The 19,349-nt window shown below is 46.9% G+C and overlaps 1 protein-coding gene across 1 annotated transcript in view; it reads right to left on the reverse strand.

Moving 5' to 3' along the window:
- PKHD1 (PKHD1 ciliary IPT domain containing fibrocystin/polyductin) overlaps window positions 1-19,349 on the reverse strand; it is a 195,801-nt gene that overhangs the window by 115,187 nt on the left and 61,265 nt on the right. The window contains exons 30-31 of the mRNA XM_056856811.1: window positions 15,645-15,867; window positions 12,037-12,187 (exon numbers count right to left, since the gene is read on the reverse strand). Coding sequence (XP_056712789.1) covers window positions 12,037-12,187; window positions 15,645-15,867 — 374 coding nt within the window. The remainder of the gene's footprint in view (window positions 1-12,036; window positions 12,188-15,644; window positions 15,868-19,349) is intronic.

Here is a 19,349-nt window from a genome sequence, read left to right on the forward strand (position 1 = left end):
GATCAAATGCTTTCGCAGGGAGGGCGAGAGAGCCGGGCGAACACAATGCTGGGCAGGCTCTCAAAGGGTGGGGGGAGGCCCTCTAAGAGCCCCTCCCCCTTCATAAGAACATAAGAACAGCCATACTGGATCAGACCAAGGCCCATCAAGTCCAGCAGTCTGTTCACACAGTGGCCAACCAAGTGCCTCTAGGAAGCCCACAAACAAGACGACTGCAGGCGCAGCAGCACCATCCTGCCAGTGTACCACAGCACCCAATATAATATGCATGCTCCTCTGATCCTGGAGAGAATAGGTATGCATCATGGCTATTATCTATTTTTACTCTCCTTACGTAGCAGGCTGGTAAAGCCCAACGGGAGACGCCAAATCTTGTGTGAACATAAAAAAAGCCATACTGGATCAGACCAAGGCCCATCAAGTCCAGAAGTCCATTCACACAGTGGCCAATCAGGTGCCCCTGGGAAGCCCACAAACAAGACAACTGCAGCAGCACCATCCTGCCTGTGTTCCACGGCACCTAATAGAATAGGCATGCTCCTCTGATCTTGGAGAGAATAAGTATGCATCATGACTAGTATCCAGTTTTACTAGTAGCCATGAATAGCCCTCTCCTCCGTGAACATGTCCACTCCTCTCTTAAAGCCTTCCAAGTTGGCAGCCATCCCCACATCCTGGGGCAGGGAGGTCCACAATTTAACTATGCGTTGTGTGAAGAAATACTTCCTTTTATCAGTTTTGAATCTCTCTCCCTCTAGCTTCAGCAGATGGCCCCACGTTCTAGTATTATGAGAGAGGGAGAAAAGCTTCTCTCTGTCCACTTTCTCCATACCATGCCTAACTTTATAGACCTCTATCATGTCTCCCCTTAGCCGCCTTCTTTCCAAGCTAAATAGCCCTAAGTGTTTTAACCGATCCTCATAGGGCAGTTGTGGTGTGAACAGGGATGCCAGTTCCGGGTTGGGAAATACCTGGAGATTTGGGGGGCACAGCCTGAGGAGGGCGGAGTTTGGAGAGGGGAAGGGCTTTAATGCCATAGAGTCCAATTGCCAAAGAGGCCATTTTCTCCAGGGGAATTGACTCTCAGAAGCTCAGAAGCTCACACCCTGAAAATCTTGTTTCTCTAAGGTGCTCCTGTTCTCAAGTCTAGTTGTTCTACTGCAGATCAACATGGCTACCCTCTGAAACCACGTAGGAGTTGTCCACCCCTGGAGTAAACTGATCTTCTAAAACTCTACATTTGAGACTGTTTGACTTTGAAATTGTTTTTTGTGTGTGTCAACAAGTGTCACCAAGTCACAGATGACTTCTGGCGACCTCAGCAAGGGGCTTTTGAGGCAAGTGAGAAGCAGAGATGGTTTGCCATTGCCTTCCTCTGCAGAGTCTTCTTTGGAGAAGAAGAAGAGTTGGTTTTTTATATGCCGACTTTCTCTACCACTTAACAGAGAATCAAACTGCCTTACAATCACCGTCCCTCCCCCTCCCCACAACAGACACCCTGTGAGGTAAGTGGGGCTGAGAGAGCTGTGACCAGCCCAAGGTCACCCAGCTGCCTTCATGAGGAGGAGCGGGGAATCAAACCCGGTTCACCAGATTAGAGTCCACAGCTCCAAACCACCACTTTTAACCACTACACCACACTGGCTCTTGTGGTTCTCCACTCGTGGCTCAACACCACGCTGGCCGTCACACTTTGCAGGTCTCCCCTCCAAGTACTGACCCTGCTTGGCTTCCAAGATCAGGATATACCATGTCGTCTTCCCTCCCACTAAATGCATACAAACATACATAAAAGCAATGTTCTATCTGAGCCTGCTGTTTTTTTAAAAAAGCGTTTCTTCTTGTTTTGATCGGTAGTTACCTTTCTCCATATAAAGGTACAGATATTAAAGCAAGTAGATTAGACATTATATATACATTATTAGATCACCCCATGACTCAGTTCTGGTAGGACACACTGAGAAGCCAGCATACGGCGAGATAGCGTTCTGCAGTGCCCTTTCTGTTTTTAGATACGTGACTTTTAGCTGCCGAGGTCTCTCATCTGATTTCCCATCAACGCAAAAAAAGCCAGGAGTGCCTAATCTCCAAGAACTGAGCGTTCCATATCCCGCGCAATATCCTGTTCCACTTCCAGCACATCGGCAACCTGCTTTCTTTAGCCTATCTGTATGCATTATCACTCCCGTAATGTGTCATGAACTGGCTACAGCATCATTCCATGTAAAATACTCAGTTTTAAAAGCAAGCATAATTGCATAATGCTGCTCAGTCTGGAAGAACAAATGCAGGAAATAAGAGCCGGTTCCATCTGATAGCACAATCTGAATGTACTACCTAGCATTTGGATTGAGAACAGCCCATGTCCCTCCCACAAAAAAAAATGCTTTGCAGCATCTTTATTACCCCCGCCCCAAAAAAACAATTTGTTTGCCAACAAGGTAAAAAAGATGACTGTGACATTTACCAATAGCCCTCTCCACAGGACTTCCAAGGCGAATTGCCAAAATACTCTTATCTTGGGAACACTGACTTTTTGGAAGAAGAACTAATTTCTTTGTTGTTCTTATTCTGGCAATAGCAACTGAAGATCCTCATTAACATTTGGTGTCTCATCACCCTAGGAATAAGCTTGCCAACCTCCAGGTAGTAGCTAGAGATCTCCTGCTATGACAACTGATCTCCAGCTGATAGAGATCCTTTCACCTGGAGAAAATTGCCACTTTGGCAATTGGAATCCGTGGCATTGAAGCTCCTCCCCTCCCCAAACCCTGCCTTCTTCAGGCTGATCTCTACTGGCTGGAGATCAGTTGTCATAGCAGGAGATCTCCAGCTAGTATCTGGAGGTTGGCAACCCTACATGTGGGCCTTATGTTTGACACCCCTGTTCTAAACAGTTCCTGCCTTGCAGCGCTTCCTGAATACTCACCAAGACAGTGTTGCTCGCCCTTCTTTTGGCAGCCAAGTCCAAAGAGCTGGAGCTGCCACAAGAGGGGGTGGGACGTTTTGGTGCCCATTTGCCCACTGATGGCAGGAGACCTCCAGGAAATTGTGGTTCTTGCCCGCCTACGTTCCCCTGGAGAAAATGGTCGCTTTGGCAATTGGACTCTATGGCATGGAAGTCCCTCCCCTCCACAGGCTCCACCCCAAAAACCTCCCACTGGTGGTGAAGAGGGACCTGGCAACCCTAATAAAAGGTAAAGGTCCCCTGTGCAAGCACTGGGTCATTCCTGACCCATGGGGTGATATCACATCCAGGCGTTTACTAGGCAGACTTTGTTTCGGGGTGGTTTGCCAGTGCCTTCCCCAGTCATTTACCCTTTACCCCCAGCAAGCTGGGTACTCAAACTGGCAATCCTAATAATCACTCCACATAATTAAGCATAATTGAACATCCAGGCCCAACTATAGTTACACCTAAAGTTGCCAGCTCCGGGTTGGGAAATACCTGCAGATTTTGGTGGCGGAGGCTGAAGAGGGTGGGGTTTGGAGAGAGGAGGGACTTCAGTGCCATAGAGTACAATTGCCAAAGCGGCCATTTTCTCCAGGTGAACTGATCTCTATCAGCTGGCAATCAGTTGTAATAGCAGGAGATCTCCAGTCACCCCCTGGAAGTTGGCAACCCTAGTTACACCCCTTGGCTGCTCTTTTGCAAGGTATGTAACTTTTGCCCATGTGATCAGGGCAACAGTATGGTTAAGTGTCATGCTAGCAGAATATCTTCTAACAGCGAAGAATCACCATACTTCACCAAAACTACGCATGCAAGCACTGAGCACGCATTTAACTAGAGATATACCCACACAAGCACTCCCACTGGTGACATATGATTTCCACCACATGCTGGTGTTTTACTGAGCCTTTCAACGTAAGCTGGGCAGCATGCCGTGAGGAATTCTATTTATTTATAAAATTTACATGCTGCCTCTCCAGAGACCCACAATTCTATGATGTTATCCCCCATTCACCATTTCCAGTACTCAGTAACCTGAAGTTGTCTCTTGTAAGAGGAAGCTGCAAGTGGAAGCTGATTTGTTACCCTTGCCTGCTGGGGTTTGTAGGGAGAGCTTCTTCTTTGGTACCCTAAGTTTCTCTGTCCATTCCAGCCATTACAAATGTCTCCACAATTGGTATTTCTGAAAGGGACAAAGAAAGCCAGTGTGGAGTAGTGGTTAAGGGGTCAGACTAGGATCTGGGAGACCCAGGTTCGAATCCCCACCCTGCCGTGGAAACTTGCTGGGTGACCTTGGGCCAGTCACACACTCTCAACCCTGACCCTGGCTAGTATTTGGATGGGAGACCCCCAAGGAATACCAGGATCGTGATGCGGAGGCAGGCAATGGCAAACCACCTCTCAACATCTCTTACCTTGAAAACCCTACGGGGTCAACCATAAGTCAGCTGTGACTTGATGCCAAAAAGGTAATTTAAAAAATGGTATTTGTAATCAGAGTTGTCAGCTACAGGTTGGGAAATACCTGGAGATTTTGGGGAGAAATACATTGGAGTCATATTGATCCCTATTCCCAATGATGAACTGAACTGAGTGTGTTTAGTATCACAAGCGAAGGGATAAACTGAAGGCCCACTAAGAGTGAAGGATCCCTGGGGCGTGGTGGGGAGGTTGTTGTGAATTTTCTGCATTGTGCAGAGGGCTGGACTAGATGACCCTAGTGGTCCCTTCCAACTCTATGATTCTATGATAGTTCAGTGCAAAAGATAGTATGTCACCCTCTCTGCACAGATTCTTTATTAGGTGCAACTTTATTATCGCAAAAGGTCCAGCCTCATCAATTCTCAACCGCAGCAGTTTTGATCCGGTGGCAAGACAGAGAGCGTCATCTGAATGTACTACTACCTTCTGCTAGAAGAATTCCCATTTTTTTGCCCACAGGCCAGCAAAGGGAAAAGGGGGGGAAAGAGGGTGGGGGAGACAAAGCATTTTTGCATATCCCCCCCCTTTTTAGGGATGACTTGGATTTTTTCTTCTGATTTCCCTTTTTAAAGCAAGGTCCTTTTTCTCCTTTAATCCAACAAAGATTGTCCTCTTTGAATGACCTCCCCCCCTTCTCTCTGTTCCCCCTCCCCAGCCGTGCCCAGGGGCTACTGCCCTCCTGGCAGTAACTAGATAACACACTCTATCAGAGAGAGATCTCTCTTAAAAAAAAAAAAAACATTGGAAAAGGCAGTAGAGCTGATAGTGGCATCAATCCTAACCTGACATGGGCGAGGGTCAACCATTTATCTCTTCACATTGCCTGTGGTTATAGTGGTGGCCATCTTGGTGAGCTCTCTCTCTCTCTCCCCCTCTCTGCAGTTTAACAACCTTGTGGAAGGCACCTTTGTCAGTAATGATAACATCTGAAGCACTTCCAGACTTGTCTTAAAAAAAAACTTCGACCTTTTATGCTGCTGGTGCACACAGATTCCATGAGGGGTGGGACTGCGTGGAATGACAGGAGGCGGCAAATGCAGAGAGAAAGCTACGGGACACAGAGAGAGAGAGAGAGAGAGAGAGAGAAGCCGGCTTAATTTATCGAAACGGGAGAGTTGTGGCGGTCCATTTTTAAGGAGATCTGGACTGAGTTTGAATCAAACTGGCTTACAATCTCCTTCCCTTCCTCTCCCGACAGCAGGCACCTGGTGAGGTAGGTGAGGCCGAGAGAGCTCGAAGAGAACTGTGACTAGCCCGAGGTCACCCAGCAGGCTGCATGTGGAGGAGTGGAGAAGCAAGCCCAGTTTTCCAGATTAGAGTCCACCGCTCTTAACCACTACTCCACGCCGGCTCTGTACCGAGTACAAATCCAATGCAGAAAAATGGTATTACATCAGCAGTGCGCCATTTAGAAAAGCAGGAGCGCATTGCCGATTTGAGTGTCGCTTCATGTACACAGCACGGTTAGGTTTATTAGTTTGCACATCCCATAATGAGAATCCCTCAAGGGTCTGGGGATAATTGGCGCACTGACCTTCTACCTGTTAGGATTTCCTTTCGTAGGATTCGAGCACCTGGCCCTTGGAACATGGATTCACAAACTCCGTTGGACCAGAAGGGGAGGGAAGCGTTGTTAAAACAGCACGTGCCACAATTCTTAGGGCCGCTCCAACGATCTGGAATAATAATCTGATGGCTCGCTAAACATAATAGGCTCCATGGTGTCTAAGCTTGGCCAAATGCTCCCAGAAGCCCAGCAGAGAGCCTCGTCCTCTTGTGGGATCAGCATTTTTTATACATCCCGTCAAGGTCTGGGTGGTTGACATTTCATTACACCCCAAAGGGGGAAGCAGGCAAGGTACGGGGCCGAGCACCAAAAACGTCTGTTTGCTCGTCTCTGCCTTCCAAATACTCAGAGTAGCATCTACTCATGAGCTAATTAAGTCCTGTGGGATTAGACAATAGATATGTGTTTCCCCCTCTCCTTGTAGGTTAAATCGCATTGTGTACAGAAACACAGGCTCCTCCTGGTTAATAGCAGAGCAGGTTGCAAAATGTAAAGGATTCTGAAAGGAAAACTCCAAGAATTTACAGCTTGCTTTCCAAGTACTATTCCTCGCAGCTTTGTTCTACTTACTCAAGGTATCAAATATAGCACATTTCAGGGGGGGGGGGGGAATAGAGCATAGTGTGCCTGTGATGGACAGGAGGCTGTCTTACCCCTGAAAAGAAGAACTCAGCTGTTTCATCCATGAACCTATGGGAGGTAGGGATGCCAACCTCCAGGTAGTAGCTGGAAACAGAAGTGACCACATGAACACATGAAGCTGGTTTATACTGACTCAGACCATGGCCCATCAAAGTCAGTATTGTCTACTCAAACCGGCAGCAGCTCTCCAGGGGTCTCAGGCAGAGGTCTTTCACATCACCTACTTGCCTGGCCCCTTTAAATGGAGATGCCGGGGGTTGAACCTGGGACCTTCTGCATGCTGAGCAGATGCTCTACCACTGAGACACAGCCCCTCCCCAAAGTGACATCACATACCCACTGCGCTCTCGCTCCTTGCCAGATTTCACCTTCCCACTCTCAAATCTCCAGGAATTTCCCAAATCGGAGTTTGGCAATTTCTATCTAGCAACTGGAGATGGAGTTCAGGAATGGCCTTGCATACCTGGCTATTCTGAAGGCTGGGGCAAGCCTGTCTGCATCTAGTTATCCTGAGATCTCACTTCTTTCTTTTATTTCTGTTATGGTCTTAGCATTTAACCTTTTATTTCCCTTGTCAGCTATCAGTAGGGTTGCCAACCTCCAGGTACTAGCTGGAGATCTGCTATTACAACTGGTCTCCAGCCGATAGAGATCAGTTCCCCTGGAGAAAATGGCTGCGTTGGCAGACCAAGAAAAATGCATTAGGAAGGGGAACAGACAGGGAATCCCTAAATTACCAGGAGAACAGAAATGGAGCCAAAAGCAATGAGATACCAACATCTAGAGGTTGCTTCATCTCTACTTGGCTGTGCCCAAAACTACAGAGTGTGGGACAGTTTTTCAGATGATGTAAAAAAGTTTTTTCTCTCAAAGCCAACAAGGTTAAATGCCTATTGATAACACAGATCATCATCCTCAGTGTATACAGAAGTGCATTAAATCCTTAGGGTCCATGTTGTTGGAGGGGGGAGGGCGATGTCCCATTACTTCGCTGACATTTTGCACCTCTTGCTAATAGCACCATTATTATAACCCAGCATCCAAGATGCTTTTTAATGCATTTCTCTGACTGGTACCATTATTTCCAGTGGAAAGGTAAGGCCAGTTTGCACGACATGATTTAAGCCTCTACAAAGAAGCATGCATATACTACACTGTGTCATAAATCTTAGCAGGGGTCTGTCAACTAAAACTGAAACCACTTATCAGACCCTCCCCTCTCCCCCTACCCTGTCCACACACAGGGAGAGACACACGCCAATGCATGATTTTGTAACAAACGGTTAAAAAAGCAAAACTATGCACATTTTCATATATCTAATATATTGGGAAGGAGAGCCAGCATGGTTAGTGGTTAAGGTGTCAGACTAGGATCTGGGAAACCCAGGTTCGAATCCCCACTCTACCATGGAAACTTGCTGGGTGACCTTGGACCAGTCATAAACTCTCAGCCCCAACCCTGACAACTGTTTGAAGGGGAGACCTCCAAAGAATACCAGGGGCGTGATGTGGAGGAAGGCAATGGCGAACCACCTCTGAAGGTCTCTTGCCTTGAATACCCTATGGGGGGGAGAAGAAGAAGAGTTGGTTTTTATATGTTGACTTTCTCTACCTCTTAATGATGAATAAAAGCGGCTTATAATCACCTTCCCTTCCGCTCCCCACAACAGACACCTTGTGAGGGAGGAAGGGCTGAGACAGCTCTAAGAGAACTATGATTAGCCCAAGGTCACCCAGCTGGCTTCATGTGGAGGAGTGGGGAAACCAACCCAGTTCTCCAGATTAGAGTCCACCGCTTCAAACCACCTCTCTTAACCATTACTACACCACGCTGGCTCTCACGACAGTGACTTGATGTCCAACACAAAAATTGGGAGGCAGTTGTGACCTGAAATTATTTTATTCATGTTTTCCACTGCATAGCCTAGCCCAGGGGTCCCTAACCTTTCAGATCCTGAGGGCATCTTTGGAATCCTGACACAGCATGGTGGGCACAGCCACGAAATGGCTGCCACAGGAGGCAGAGTCTGCAACAAAGACCCACCTGGCCATGCCAACTTTCTAAAAACACTTGGAAAGTGCCAGGAAAGGTGTCAGCAGGCACCATGGCACCCACAGGCACTACGTAGGGGACCTAGGGTTGCCAACCGCCAGGTACTAGCTGGAGATCTCCTGCTATTACAACTCATCTCCAGCCGATAGAGATCAGTTCCCCTGGAGAAATTGGCCACTTTGGCAATGGGACTCTATGGCATTGAAGTCTCTCCCTTCCCCAAACCCCGCCCTCCTAAGGCTTCACCCCAAAAACCTCCCACCGGTGATGAAGAGGGATCTGGCAACCCTATGGGAACCCCTGGCGTAGCCATTAGGCTGCACAGTGGAAAGACATAGAGTATTCTCTTAAAGAACAGGCTCTGTTATTTAAGTTGAAGCAGATTCTGTGGCAGCTGATGCAGAAAAAAAAATTCTGAACAGCAGCCAAATCTGAGGATATGGTTTGTCAGAGCATCTCTTTGAGGGCCGAGGCAGAAATTAGATTGTTGCTGTCATGGCGTTTGCTCCCTGCTTAAATACACATGTAAGCTTGCTTTGTGAATTAGTACTACATGCATCCGATTCCCCGGCAAGCCTGTGAAACCCAGAACTCCAAAACTGTATTCAACCACTAAAGATGACAAGCAGAGGAGCTGAAGCACAAAGTTTCTCCTGTGGACTTCATTGCGACTGAAAATGTTGTGATGGCTGCCAAATGAAGTTGAAAAGCAATAACAGCCCATCCCTGAGCTGACGGCGTATGGGGACGACGGGGAAGAGGCGCAGCAGCGCCTCTTCCTAAGCCAGTTCCCGTATGCCGTAAAACTGTTTCCCGTACGCCGTAAAAAGCTGTTTCGCAGCTTTTTCTTGTTTTACCGGGGCCTTTCGCCCCATAGGGAACAGCGAGGCTGTGCCTGATAAAAAGCAGGCGCAGCACAGCCGTTCCCGGCGCCGGCGCGGCCACTCTACACCGTGGCCTGCGCCACGGAGAGGCCGCGCCAGCGATTACACGCACTTACGCTGGCAGCGAGGTCACGCCGCCTCCTAAGAGGTTTCGCGTCGAAACCTCAGGAATGCGCTGTAAGAAAGTTTCCTTAAAAAAACAAATACGTTGGAGAGAACTAGCCAGAAATGCCAACGCCATGCTCAGAGACAACATACTTTTGACTAAAGAAATCAGTTTCCCTGGAGAAAATGTCTATTCTTCTGAGGATCGCTTCCTTCCCCCCAGACTCTGCCTTCGAAATATCCAGGAATTTCCCAGCCTGGAGGTGGCAGTCCTACGATTAGAACTGTTTTCAATTTATAGGAACAAGAGATGAGTTCTCAAACACATACCTATCAAAATGTGATCTGTATTAGCTAGAAGAAAGGGAGGAAATAATAATTTCTTGAGAGCGGCACAGAGTGCTCTCTGTAAGTTGGCCAGCGTGGTGTAGGGATTAAGAGTGTCGGACTCTAAGCTGGAGAACTGGGTTTAATTCCCCACTCCTACCCATGAACGGCGGACCCTAATCTGGAGAACCGGGTTTGATTCCCCACTCCTCCACATGAAGCCTGCTGGGTGACCTTGGGCTAGTCACAGTTCTCGCCGAACTCTCTCAGCCCCACCTACCTCACAAGGTGCCTGTTGTGGGGAGAAGGGAAGGTGATTGTAAGTGGTTTGATACTCCTTAAAGGTAGAGAAAAAGCAAGGTATAGAAACCAACTATTTTTCTTCTATTCAGCTGTGTGATTATGCGGCAACACAGCACAGCAGAGCCTCAGGCCTGTAAGTTAAAGCACTCGCCACATAGCCTGCTCAGGTTCCCTTCTTTCTTGGGTTAAAAGCCCATCTTGAAGCCTAGAAAAACAAGTTGCTCTCTCTTTGTAATATTCTAGCATCGCTGTTCCTCATCTGTTACCTATGTACAGGTAACAAATAGGGCTACTGAAATCTTCACAAGAAATGTGACTGACATTCAAATCTAACTGCCCGTCTACACAAGTCAAACTCCTTGTCTCTCTCTTTTTGTTCCGATGCTTCAGTTGGACATAGGGTTGCCTGTAGGGTTGCCAACCTCCAGGTACTACCTGGAGACCTCTGGCTATTACAGATCAGTTCACCTGGAGAAAGGGGCCGCTTTGGCAACTGGACTCTATGGCATTGAAGTCGCTCCCCTCCCCAAACCCCGTCCTCTTCAGGCTCTGCCCCAAAAACCTCCCGCCGGTGGCGAAGAGGGACCAGGCAACCCTACGCTCTTGCCTCGAAGTGGTATTTACATTCGTTCTAAAACAGGATCCTAGAACTGCGGGGGAAGAACGAGGCCAGAGCGAAGGTCACGTCTGAAGGTCGGTAAAATCATGAATAATGCAAAGGAAGACTCGCAGCAGTTCAGCAGGGACTGCGAAGTAAGTACCCCTGCATAAATGACCAGCAACTGCTTAAAAGTCAGATGGCTTTAAAAGGGGATTTGACAGATTCATGCAGGAGAGGTCTATCAGTAGCTACAGAGAACCCTCCATATTCAGAGGCAGTAAACCACTGAATACCAGTGCCAGGAAGCAACATCAGAGGAAGACCTCAGCCTCTGTGCCCTGTCGTTGGACCTCCAGAGAAACTGGTTGCCCGCTGTGTGTGAGACAGGATGCTGGACTAGATGGACCCCTGGTCTGATCCAGCAGGGCAGTTCTTATGTTCTTATCTACCTCACATGGCCATAAAAAGGTGGTTCTTGTTACCACCCTGTTTCAAATAGGATTGCCAACTTCCAGGTAGTAGCTGGAGGTCTCCTGCTATTACAACTGATCTCCAGCTGATAGAGATCAGTTCACCTGGAGATAATGGCCGCTTTGGCCATTGGACTCTATGGCATTGAAGTCCCTCCCCTCCCCAAACCCCGCCCTCCTCAGGCTCCACCCCAAAAACCTCCCAACGGTTGGAAAAAGGGACCTGGCAACCCTAGTTTCAAATGGATTGCAGAACTAAAAGCAACGGCTGCTGTTCAAAATATATAGGATCAGGATCTCTGATTGGAGCAACAGAGTGAGGAGGCGACATATCCAGTTAGGAAGAGATTTTGCATTTGTAAGAAGAAAGAAGTTTGCAAAAAATAAATAGATAACAGCAAGATATGGAGGCCCTTAAAAGGAACAGGGGAAGCCTTGTCAGTATCTGATAAACAAACCATATGATTAACCATTAGTTCCCCTGCTGACATTTAAAAAAAAACTGCTATTCAAAGTTGGAGAGCATTTAATATTATATATTGCCTCTGCCCGGCCTAAATTGTTTTTTTTCCCTCCTTTAAATGTACACAATATTACAAATTTAATTTTAAGCTGTTTGAATCAGTCTATAAAAGAGATTTGATTATACCTGAGTGTCCGGGCCCCGTTTTTTCCATATCTCAGTAATCTTGGCGGTAATTGGCTGATTAGACCCCTCACACTCCATCTCTGCCTCAGTTTCCATGGTAATGTTACAGGAGCTATTATAGATGAGAACTTCATCTCTTTCCACTTTAGGGCTGGAACGAGAAGGGAGGTTAAATGGGGTGTCATCAATCTTAATGAAATGCAATTATTTTTACTCTTATTAATCATCGCAAGCCATTAGCTCGTGGCAACTCCCGGCCACCATTTGTCAAACTTTGCAAATTTCTGTAATTTTGTTTCCCTTCTTTTATTGTGTATTTGTTTTGCCCTCTTCTCTACCCTCCATGCACCACCCTCCCCACATCTGTAAGCCCTCCCGACCAAAAATATACACAGGAAATATTTCTCAGCGATGCGGTTCTGTCTGCCTCTTGAAATATATATATATATATATATATATATATATATATATATATATATATATATATATATATATATATATATATATATGCGTGCATGTGTGCAGCTTCTGTTCCAGGAACGAACAGGCAACTAGAGGAAACAGACACTGCTTGAGTCGAAAGATGGCATCCGACCCTTGCTTCTCTTCCCTCTCTTACTCACACTTAATCCCGGGGAATGAACAACTCGCGAGTCCCTCAGGGCAGGCGCAGAAATTGGAAAAACCACACAACTGGCTAACTGGTCCCTAATTCCAACTGTGAAAAAATGAGCTCATTTAGGGCTTTCCAATTCCTGCTACCCAGCTGATAGCAATGATGCTTTCTTGCAAGCGCTGGAACATTAACTTAGTAAATTAATTAAAGTTACTTAACAGCCCGGGCTAAGCAGATTCGATATATGTGCCAGTTAGTTTAACAGGCCCTTTCCTCTCCCCACCCACCCCCCCGCCGAAATCTCTTCTCCTCGCATTGGGAAGCAGGAGACGGGGTGGGGAAAAGTAATCGGAATTGTAATAGGAAAGGGGAATTCTTAATTAGACCTGGGTACTGACATCTGCTCACTTGGGTGGGGAACTCCTAAAATTATAATATCCATTTCCTCACTTCTCGGGACAACACTTTTGCCTTCCTTTCAGCCATCTTGACTATTCTTCAGCTGACTGATGCTTAAGCGAGGAATTGGATTTTTTATTTTGTTTCTATTCCAAACGTTCACAGCAAAAAAAAAAAAAAACCCTCCCTGCAGCATCGGAGGTTTGCTAACTTTTGTTTTCCTACCAGGCCTCCTGTTTCCTTCGCAGCACAAATACAGCAGGTGCAGGGTTGCCTGGAGATAGGGATGCCAGCGTCCAGGTGCAACCTGGGGACCCCCCTGGAATTATCTCCAGAGACCTCACCTAGTGTATTGTGTTCAATTTGGGGCACCGCAATTTAAGAAAGATGCAGGCAGGCTAGAACGTGTCCAGAGGAGGGCAACGAAGATGGTGAGGGGTCTGGAGACCAAGTCCTATGAGGAAAGGTTGAAGGAGCTGGGTATGTTTAGCCCGAAGACTGAGAGGTGATATGATAACCATCTTCAAGTACTTGAAGGGTGCCGAGTTGTTTCCTGTTTCCCTGGAAGGTCGGACCAGAACCAACGGATTGAAATTAAATCAAAAGAGTTTCCGTCTAGACATTAGGAAGAATGAAGTAGGGGTCACTGGGTGTGTGGGGGGGAGGTAGGTGTTAATTTCCTGGATTGTGCAGGGGGTTGGACTAGTGCTCCCTTCCAACTCTATGATTCTATGACTGCAGAGACCAGTTTCCCTGGAGAAAATGGATGCTTTGGAAGGTGGACTCTATGGCATCATACCCCACTGTGGTCCCTGTCCTCCCCAGGCTCCACCCCCAAATCTCCAGGCGCATCTCAACCTGAAGCTGGCAACCCTACCTGGACATCTCCAGGGAATACAACTGATCTCCAGGTGACAGAGATCAGTGCCCCTGGAGAAAAAAATGGCTGCTTTGGAATGTGGACTCTATTTCATTATATCCCAGAGAGGTCCCTCCTTTCCCAAATCCCACCTTCCCCAGGTTCCACCCCTCCAAATCTCCAGGAATTTCCCAACACATCACTGCTAAGCAGGGGAAGTTTTTTCCTTGTATGGGGGAACGATGAAACAACTTTTACAGACACAACTTCTGCCAGAGGGGTAGGGTTGCCAGGTCCCTCTTTGCCACCGGTGGGAGGTTTTTGGGATGGAGCCTGAGGAGGGCGGGGTTTGGGGAAGGGAGGGACTTCAATACTGTAGAGTCCAATTGCCAAAGCGCCCATTTTCTCCAGGGGAACTGATCTCTGTCAGCTGGGGATCAGTTGTAATAGCAGGAGATCTCCAGCTAGTTCAAAGGGGGAGGGACACAAAATTTAACCCTATAAACAGAATTAAGTACCTAGAAGGTCAAGCAAAAAAAAAAAAAAAAAAAAAAGCTAACAAGGATAAAAATATAATTCAAAGCTGTGTGTGTGTTAAGTGCCCTCAAGTCTCTTCCGACTCATGGTGACCCTATGAATCAAAGTCCTCCAAAAAGTCCTATCTTTGACACCCTTGCTCAGGTCTTGCAAATTGAGAACCGTGGTCTGCTTTATTGAGTCAATCCATCTCTTGTTGGGTCTTCCTCTTTTCCTGCTGTCCTCAACTTTTCCTAGCATGACTGTCTTTTCCAGTGAGTCCTGTCTTCTCATAATGTGACCAAAATATTACAGCCTCAGTTTAGTCCATTTAGCTTCTAGGGTCACTTCAGGCTTGATTTGAGCTATAACCCACTGATTTTTTTTTTATTAGTTTTTTGGCAGTCCAGGGTATCCGTAACCCTCTCCTCCAACACCACATTTCAAAGGAATCTACTTTCTTCCTATCAACTTTCTTCACTGTGCAGCTTTCACACCCATACATAGTAATAGGGAATACAATGGCATGAATGAACTTAACCTTGGTAGCCAGTGACACATCCTTACACTTCAGGATCTTTTCTGAAGTCATTGGTGTCGATCAATTCCTGTGGGTCAGTGACATGGGGAGAGAGGGGGAGGGTAAACCAGCAGGGACACCAACCCTGAACACAACTTGAGTAAACACAAATGTAGACTTGCTAGATATCACTTCAGCTCTCGCTTCAGATTCAAAAGTAGTGAAGAATGTGTGTGTGTGAGGGGGGGGAAAGCACATTCTTCTGTTTTTCATAATCTGCAATCTTTTTTCCCCCGTTGGCACTCACCAGATGTTGCTGTGGATCAGAAGATAAATATGGGGGGGGGGATCTAAGAAGGAACAAAATGGGCTGTTTATTAGATGGATCTTGTGATGTCTCTCAGACTCAAATAATACTTAAAAAGACAGAGGGGGAGATGCTTTGATAGCTGCAATGAATGGATTTCACATTCAATTGAACAGATCTCTCTCTCTCTCTCTCTCTCTCTCTCTCTCTCTCTCTCTCTCTCTCTCTCTCTGCAGGCCAAAACACACTGCTATCGCCAGCTTCGCAAACAGAAATCCTGCGACGTGTTTATTTCCCCCAGTATGGGTCCTGTTCCTACCAAACGGAAACACTTCCTAAATAAACAGTCGTCAGGAGCAGAGTGCTGTTAGGCAGAAGAGCGAAGTCTAACCTGATGAAGAGGCCGGTGAAAAGGCCAAGGGAGGAGTCGACGGCTGCCCGGTCAGAGGAACACGCCGAGTCGCCGCACAAGTATAGGTAAGGCGTGGCTGCTTTTACCACAGAAGCATTTGCCGCGATGCGGATGTCACACTGGATCAAAGTCGTCACTGGTGTTGGGCAATCACTCCTCTCCTCCAAAGACCACGTCAAGCCACAGAGAATGGCTAAAGACACTGTGGAAGGGGGAGGTCAAAAGGAAAGTCATCTACTCGTGAAGATAACGTTAGAGGATAGCAGTGTTGGTCTGCAGTACACATATGAACACATGAAGCTGCCTTATACTGAATCAGACCCTTGGTCCATCAGACTCAGACCGACAGCGGCTCTCCAGGGTCTCAGGCAGGGGTCTTTCACATCACCTACTCACCTAGTCCCTTTAAGTGGAGATGCTGGGGATTGAACCTGGGACCTTCTGCATGCCAAGCAGAGGCTCTGCCACTCAGCCACAGCCCCTCCCAATAGGAAAAGAGTTAGATTCAAATCCAGTAGCACCTTGGAGACCAAAACGATTTTCGGGGTATTAGCTTTCGAGAGTCATACCTGATGAATGGAGCTTTGACTCTCGAAAGCTTATATCCCGAAAATCTTGTTGGTCTCTTAGGTGATACAGAACTTGAATCTGGCTCATCTGCTCATGCAATTCTAGGAGTTGCCCTCCTTTTAGGGTGTCCCCTGTCCTACATCTTTAGAAAAGAAGCCAGACATACAGAAATGGGAGGAAAAGCTTTGCCTACTACATTTCTGTGTGTTTTGCTTTTACCAAAGACACAAGGGCATTTAAAGAGAGCCAGCGTGGTGTAGACGTTTACAGCAGTGGACTGGGTTTGCTTCCCCCACTCCTGCACATGAAGCCTTCTGGGTGACTTTGGGTTAGTCACAGTTCTCTCCGAACTCTCTCAGCCCCACCTACCTCACAAGGTGCCTGTTGTGCCTGTTGTGGGGAGAGGAAGGGATTCTGATTGTAAGCTGTACCCTATGTATCCCAAAATTAATCCTGGCGAAAACTCTTAAAGAAATGGGCAGTTGTATAATGAAAGGTGTTTTATTGAAAAAATAAAGATTAAAAAGTATATGCCGAGGCACCACTTCCAGGCGCTCTGTAGCTGCCGAGCATGCAATGATGCCTTCCAGTTAAGAAGGCAGGCCAGATTTCCTAGCTCTGTAGGGCCAAACTGGGTCTGTTTTTGGCCCACTGATCTTGCTAGTCTGAAGGCTGCAGTACTCCTTTGGGCCATTTGCAAGGGGGTGCACCATAGAACAGCAGAAGTCCAAAATGCCATTCCACCCCCCACCCCCCCACCTGTAGGTTACCCCACCTGAGAAGGAAAGAAGATATCCTCCTGCTAAAGTCTATAATTTGGAACCCAGGGGCTTTGTGCTCGTACTATGCAGAAATCTGCTGCAACAGCCTACCAGAAATCTGTACAATCCTTTTAGAGGAGGGGTGTCAAACTTAAGGCCCAGTGTATGGATCCGGCCCCTTGAGAGCTCTTATCCAGCCCATGAGCCAGCTGAGGCAGCCCCCCATCCTCACACTCTCAATCTGGGCTGGCGAGGAATGGCCCAGCCTGACCAAGTGACATTTATGTCATATCCGGCCCTCGTAACAATTGAGTTTGGCACTCCTGTTTTAGAGCATCAGGGAGACGCTCAGTTGCATAGAATGGCTACCTTACTTAGCCCTTAGAATAGAGTCATGAGCGCTTCCTTCCAGTTCCTCACCCTAGACTGGCTCAGATATGTTGCTATACAGCAGAAGGAACTCAACTAGGGTTGCCAACTGCCAGGTAGTGGGGAGAAAATAGGCACCACTGTACTGGTATCAATTGATTGGGAAATTAGTACAGGAGTGAGAAGCTTGTAAACAAAAGTGCAAAAGTGATTTTATAAGCTACTAGTTTAGTAGCTTATAAAATCACTTTTGCCCTTTTGTTTACAAGCTTCTCGCTCCTGTACTAACTGCCAGGTAGTAGCAGGAGATCTCCTGCTAATTCATCTGATCTCCAGCCGATAGAGAACAGATCACCTGGAGAAAAATGGTCGCTTTGGCAATTGAACTCTATGGCATTGAAGTCCCTCCCCTCCCCAAACCCCGCCCTCCATAGGCTCCGCCCCAAAAATCTCCCGCTGGTGGTGAAGAGGGACCTGGCAACCCTAAACTCAATGCTGAACACACACACACACCAAGTTGAAGTTGCTGTCTGCTGTTACTTCATCCTCCAACGTACTATTTCCTTGAGAGGAATAGCTCAAGCTCTGTATGTTCTCCCTTCCAACAGAAACAGAAGCCAATTCCTCAGCTAAGTAAAGCAACTGGCACAGTTTCAGAGAGAGAAAGATGTTCTCTTTCTGCACGCTGAGTCAGAGCCACATAATCCAATACAATTTTCCAAACTAGGGGGACTGAAAGACTAAGCCTGTCCAGACAATCCGACATTCATTTGCTGCTATCTAGTGGTAATCATAAGTATTACCAAGGAGTGAGGGGGGAAAGTACCACCCTCCAATATGCGATGATCAATTCAAAAATCCAGTAGTCCGGAATCCAGTCATTGTAGTTTATTTAATTTACCAACTGGCTTTTCCTCCAAATAAGTATTTAGAGCATGGAGCCTCTCCCTTCCAACATCATGTCATTTTCCCAAATGTATTCCAAGCGTAGATCAAATCAAGCCTGAACTGACCGTAGAAGCTAAAATGACCAAACTGAGGCTGTCATACTTTGGTCACATTACAAGAAGACCAGAGTCATTGGAAAAGACAATCATGCTAGGAAAAGTTGAAGGCAGCAGGAAAAGAGGAAGACCCAATAAGAGATGGATTGACTCTAGAAAGGAAGACACAGCCCTCAGTTTGCAAGACCTGAGCAAGGCTACTAAAGATAGGACGTTTTGGAGGACATTGATTCATAGGGTTGCCATGAGTTGGAAGCGACTTGAGGACACTTAACACACACACATTTACCATCCCAAAAAATATTTTCAAGGTTTAAGAACCCACATTAGTGAAAACAAGACATGATAAACGTTTGATGTTTGATGGGGGGGGCTGTGGCTCAGTAGTAGAGCCTCTGCTTGGCATGCAGAAGGTCCTGGGTTCGGTCCCCGGCATCTCTAGTTAAAGGGACTAGGCAAGTAGGTGATGTGAAAGACCTCTACCTGAGGCCCTGGAGAGCCGCTGTCGGTCTGAGTAGACAATACTGACTTTGACGGACTGATTCAGTATAAGGCAGCTTCATGTGTTCATGTGTGTTTGTGTGGAGTAAGCAGATTCATTTAAATGTACATAAAAGATACCCATACGCAGAATGATTTATTTGCAAGTTCATCGATTTTAGAGCTATATTTGTGCCCCTTATTTTGGAGGAGATGTATATAGATATCCCATTTTCAGATTTTTCAGGGGGGGGGGATCTTGGGCTGAATCTACACATCATTGGATATGGCGCTATTGTTGCATCATTGCTACCATTCACCCTCGGAGTTTCTTGAGCGAACAAGCAATGAAGAAGAGGAGGAAGAAGAAGAGGAGGAGGAAGAGGAGGAGGAAGAGGAGGAGGAGGAGGAAAAGGGGAAGAAGAAGAAGAGGAAGATGAGGAAGAGGAATAAGAAGAGGAGGAGGAAGAAGAGTTAGTTTTTATATGCCAACTTTCTCT

The sequence above is a fragment of the Euleptes europaea genome, chromosome 10, assembly GCF_029931775.1.
Source record: "Euleptes europaea isolate rEulEur1 chromosome 10, rEulEur1.hap1, whole genome shotgun sequence".
NCBI classification, from domain to species: domain Eukaryota; kingdom Metazoa; phylum Chordata; class Lepidosauria; order Squamata; family Sphaerodactylidae; genus Euleptes; species Euleptes europaea.